This window comes from Monodelphis domestica, chromosome 1 (assembly GCF_027887165.1).
Source record: "Monodelphis domestica isolate mMonDom1 chromosome 1, mMonDom1.pri, whole genome shotgun sequence".
In the NCBI taxonomy this organism is placed as follows: domain Eukaryota; kingdom Metazoa; phylum Chordata; class Mammalia; order Didelphimorphia; family Didelphidae; genus Monodelphis; species Monodelphis domestica.
In genome coordinates this window covers 42,202,171-42,207,531 of record NC_077227.1, presented here as the reverse complement: position 1 = coordinate 42,207,531, position 5,361 = coordinate 42,202,171, and the positions used below count along the sequence as shown (strand labels likewise).

At 52.2% G+C, this 5,361-nt stretch overlaps 1 protein-coding gene across 1 annotated transcript; it reads left to right on the top strand.

The window, feature by feature from the left end:
• The first annotated feature begins 1,203 nt into the window (after positions 1–1,203).
• Positions 1,204–4,638, top strand: LOC100027987 (homeobox protein MSH-C-like). The gene is made up of 2 exons (XM_016428400.2): positions 1,204–1,942; positions 3,356–4,638. The coding sequence occupies exons 1-2, from the start codon at positions 1,219–1,221 to the stop codon at positions 3,775–3,777; spliced, it is 1,146 nt and encodes a 381-aa protein (XP_016283886.2). The 5' UTR covers positions 1,204–1,218; the 3' UTR covers positions 3,778–4,638.
• Positions 4,639–5,361: the final 723 nt, after the last annotated feature.

Genomic DNA, 5,361 nt, shown 5'->3' with positions numbered 1-5,361 from the left:
TGGTGTCAGAAAGAGGGAGAGGGAGACTGCGAAGGAGAAGGCTTCAGAAAAGGAAGGCTCAAGAGAAAAGTTGAAAATAAAATTCAATCGGAGAAAGTAATAGTTAAAAAATAAAAAAGATTTGAGGGAGGGGAGGAATTTGCATTACAGGAAAAGGACGGAGAAGGAGAAGAATTCTTGCATCCCAAAGCCTTCGGTGAGGTCGATTTAATGCTGTCCCTTGGCGAATGCTTCCCTGATCTCAGCAGTGCCAAGCAACTGCTTTCAAAGATTCCGGCATGTACATAGTTAAGTACCAATAAAAGAAAGCAGGCTGTGAGAATCGTACTCCTTTCAGTTTGCACTAGACATTAAACTTTGGGGAGACAATTAAGCAGAGTTAACTGTTGCCTATTCTCCCCGAGGTAGCTTCCTTTTTGATCCTGCCGAGGCTGGCGCCTTCCAAAACATAACTTGTCTGCCTTATTAAATGCTTTGACTTATGGTGAAGGATTGCCTGGTGCTTTTCAATTGGGGCCGCAGCAACCTGAAAGGACCGAGACGAGCTCCGCAGCGGAGAGGCTGGGGCCCGTGGTAATAAATTAGCAATTACTTTTGATAAGGAAAATAGGAGACTTCGAGGCGCGGCAAAGGTTCAAGGAAAAAAAAAACCCCGAAGACGAAAAATCGCCCTCAGCCTTAAGATGCGCGATGGTTCGTAATGAATTAAAATTAAGTAAAAGTCCCGGGAGCAGCCAGTGGGGGCCGAAACTCGGGTTCCCTCCGCAGCCAGGGCTGCTGAGCCTCAAACCAAGTTGTCCCTTGGCCTTCTTGGGTCCTATTGGGAGAAACAAAAGTGAGAGCTGGGGAAGATCAAAGGCGAAAAGGCCGCTAATTTGTTTGAATACTGTCGGCTAAATATTCGAGAGTGCAGGGACCCCAGCCCCCCAGCCCAAAGTCCGCCCCTCCCCCGTATGGTTTTAATAAGGGTCCCAGGACCCGGGAAGCATCGGCGGTGGCGGCGACGGAGGCCCTACTAGTTAATTGCGCTGACTTTGCTGGGCCGCTCCGCGTTCCCCGAAGGATCCCAGGCCCCCACCCAGACCCCCGCCCCCTCCCTACTGTCCATTTCCACCCTGCCCGAAACTCTTCCAGCCCAGGGGCGGCGGCCACAGCCAATAGCTGTCGGGTCCCTCGCGTCACCGGCTGCTGGGGGGGCCCCGATTGGAGGGCGGCGGCATGAAAGGGCTCACGCCGCCTTTTTATAAGAGGCTCGAGGGCGGGGGGCCGCCCGCAGCCGCCGGAGCCCCGAGAGCCCGCTGCAGAGAGTCCATCTCTCCCCTCCCCCTCTCCCCTCCCCCCCTGCCCCCGCCCCCGTCCCGGACCCACCCCTCCCCCCGTGAGCCCGCTGGATCCTGGAGCGTGACAGGAGCCCCATGCGCGAGGGCTGAGGTAGCGCCCCCTCCCCGGGCCCCGGCCCTGGCTGCGGGGTGTATGGCCCCCTCGTCCCTGACCATGAATCCTGGAGGCCAGAGGGGACCTGGCCCGGCGGCCGAAAGCAGCCGAAGCAACGGCCCCGGGACCGAGGAAGCTGGCCCGGGAGCCGAGCCCTCTCTGTCGCTCTCGTCGTCCCCGCGGGCTGCTGAGCAGCGTCCAGGGCCCGGCCCGCTCCCCTTCAGCGTGGAATCGCTGCTGGTGCTGGAGCGCAGACCTTCCCGGGTGGCTAGGGCCCCCGAGGCGCGCGCGGGCCCGGGCCACGGCCACAGCCACAGCCACAGCCATGGCCAAAGCCCGGGCCAGCCCCGGGGCGGCCGCTACGCGCCCGACGCAGGACAGGAGGCGGCGGCAGCTGGGGCTGCTGCGGAGCCCCGTGTGGAGGCGGCCGCAGCTGCTGGGGAGAGCCCCCGGGGGGACGCGGAGCCCGGCGCCTGGTTCCCCTCGGCCACCTACTCTTCTCCTCCTAGTAAGTCCGCTGCGATGTTCCGATCTAGGATTCAGCCTCTGGGGCTCCGCTTCCCTTCCCAATCTCGCTCCGGGCCTGCAGAGCAGACGGGCGGTGGGGTAGACAGGCTACGCTCCCCTCGGTTCCGAGCAACTACCTTAATCCCCTGCGTCTCCTAGGCCGGCCCTAGCTCCAAGGAGGGCAGGTGGGAAGGCCAAGTAGCCCGTAGTTCGTGTCTTACATACACATCCTGGGTGACCCATCTGGGACCTGGGAGTCAGGGGACCTCGGTTCTTGCCGCTTCCCCTTCTGGACCTCAAATTCCTCTTTTGTAACAAGAAAAGGTTGAGCTAGATGATACCTAAGCGTTCTTCCAGTTCTGCCATTCTGTGAGTCCCACCACAGAAGGGGCTCTCCCACCACTGGCCTTCCCCAAATGATTTCCTAAGAAAAAAGGCTAATTCACCAACATCCATTCATTTTGAGGAGGGGGGAACGCTAGAGGAAGAGCTGAGGTTTGACTGTGCAGAGTAATTTTCCTGCCGAAGAATCCTTAGCCTTTAAATTGGGCAAAAGAATCAAGCTGGAAGTAGGAAGCCCTTTCTGTTGAAACTTTTTTTCTAAATAGTGCTCCTAAATAACAACCTTTTCGAAGAAAAATAACTCCCTCAAAAGGAGTAGGGCTTGGAGTGATACTTAGAACTATATCATCTACCATGTTATCAGTATGGGCTCCACCTTTAGGAACTAGAAGCCAAGAATCCAGTCCTGAATTCCCCCCACCCCCCATTATCTGTAAACAGCAGCTCCTAAATTGATACCTGTTTGATGTGAATGTTCTGATTTTCCAGAAGCTGCTCCCTACACTCACCATCTTGCATTTGCTGTAAAGAATCTGGAGATATTTGCAAAGGGGGTTGGGATGAGTGTGAGTGTGATGTGGGGTGTGATGGTGTGCTGAATCCTAATTTCTCAGTAGTTTTTTTGCCTTAAGAGCTAGGAGTACTGTGGGTCTACAGAGCAGGAATAACAAATTGAACGAACTTATTCCTTACTCAGATCTTGGAGAAACATGTTCCCTGATAACCCAGGACACTTTTCCAGAGATAGGGACTTACTTAGAGGAACTTCAATTCTCTCTCTCTCTCTCTCTCTCTCTCTCTCTCTCTCTCTCTCTCTCTCTCTCTCTCTCTCTCTCTCTCATTCTCCCTCCTTCCCTCACTCTTCCTCTAAAGCTAGATTATCCCCTACATCTCTTTTTTTCCTCTCCTAATTGTGTCACACTCCTACTCTCTCTTCCATGGACAGGTACAGCTAAATTCAGAGTCATAACAGTGAAACTCGAGGACAAAATTGTCACCCAAAATCTGCAGGGCCTGAAGCCTGAGACATTGGACTCCAAGTAGCTTCTTTGTGTTTGTCTCTCTTCCACAGGGCCCCCCAGTCCCCCACCGTGCACCCTCCGAAAACACAAGAACAATCGAAAGCCTCGGACGCCTTTTACCACAGCACAACTGCTGGCCTTAGAACGGAAATTCCGCCAGAAACAGTACCTGTCCATTGCTGAGCGAGCAGAGTTCTCCAGCTCACTGAGCCTTACGGAGACGCAGGTCAAGATTTGGTTTCAGAATCGAAGGGCCAAAGCCAAGCGACTTCAGGAAGCTGAGCTGGAGAAACTGAAGCTAGCGGCCAAGCCCCTTTTGCCTTCTTTTGCTCTGCCCTTCCCTTTGGGGGCCCACCTGCAAGGTTCACCTACTCTATATGGGGCCTCAAGCACCTTTCCACGGGGCACCCTGCAACCAGTGCCAGGGCTTTTTACAACCCCAGTCACCTATGGCATGTACTATCTGTCCTAGGGACCATTTGGTCTGCTTCTATAATCCCAAAGACTCAGCAAGCCTGGAGTCCTTCAGACAAACCCTAGGTCTAAACCTGAGATCTGGATGCCCAGGAAAAGGGCTAGAGATGTGGGCCAAGCAATGTGTCTTGTTCTGTGACTGGGGGAAATAACCCTGTAGTGGGTAAAAGTTCTGTATACAAATTTCTTGAGATTGAAACCATAGCTGTTTATCAGTCTCCAGAATAGAGTCCTATCTGGGAAAAGTGGCATTCTCTCCAGAGATTGGGGAAGGGGGTTGGAGAAAGCTCCAGATCCAAGGTTCTAGGTTCTCAGAAGACAAGCCTTGCCCTGGACTTACTCAAAAGAAGTTTATGGAGAGATTCTTGTATTTTTTTTTCCTACCCTAGTCTCTGAAGCAATCTAAAAACAGAACCAACATAAAAGTTGGTTAGTAATGTGGAGTGAATACAGTCAAAATCAGGTAGTTATGGGCCTCTTCCTGATAAATGGAAAGGAAGGCAGGCCTGGAAGTCACCACAGGTTTGCTCTTCCAGGTAAATTTGTGGAAGTAGGATGCCTCTGGACTGTAAATTCAAATCTCTGCCATATCCAGAGCAGCAGGTTTTGTTACTATCAAGCCTTTTGATTTTCCTTTTTATTTGACTAATAAGAGTTGCATTTGAGGTCAGAAATCTGCTTGGCAGTACCTCTCACAGATATTTAAAAGATGTATTTTTAAAAAATCAAGTGCATATCAGAGTTAAGGAAACTGTTTACGGAAAGACAATGTACATAGTTTTTGTACAGTGGCCTCTGATGGACTGGAATAAAATTTCCTATTTTGTACAAAGCAGTCAATAAAATATTCTAAATTTAATCCATTGACTTGCTTCTGCCTCATTCCTACAGAATTTCCCTCTGAGTTTCAAAGAGAGAATTTCTTCTGCCACGGATTTGTGCAGCAGAACAAATACTCAAATTCCTAACAAATAATTATAATAATGATTAAAAGGCAAGGTTGTTTTTGGCTTATATAGTAAAGGATCCTCTCCCCCCCTCCCCCACTGAGTTATGGAGAGTATTAACTCCTTGGTGTTAATTTTCAAGGTTTCTGAAAAAGGATCAAGTCAGAGGGTCTCCAAGCCCAACCCCGTCTTCTGGCCCCTCTTGTCCTCCACTGGTTCCGTCAAAAAATTAAATTCGCTATGTAACGGCAGGGTTTTGGGCAGACAAGACGCCTCCCATCCAGAAAGAAAATATGGGCCTGCGGCTGAGTTCTGGGTCCTATTCCGGAGTTGAATCCGGTCGAATTTGGGGATGCTCAGCTGTGGAATTTCGATGCCACTAGGCAGGCACTATCTGAGGCTCCTGACTCGAGGGTTGGAAGGAGACAGAGCTGCGCCAGAGCTCAGCTGGCCGACGCTTTTGTCCGAACCTCTGCTTCCACCCGCCCCCGTCCTTCCCCCCACCCCCTCCCCAGTTCTTTTCCGTGCTATGTCGGTTGCCCCGGAGCCGTCCTGGCGCTGCAGAGGCGGTACCCGCAGCTGCAGTTCCCTCTCTGAGGAAATCAGGGTCCTGAGGACCCCTGTCCGCCGGGACG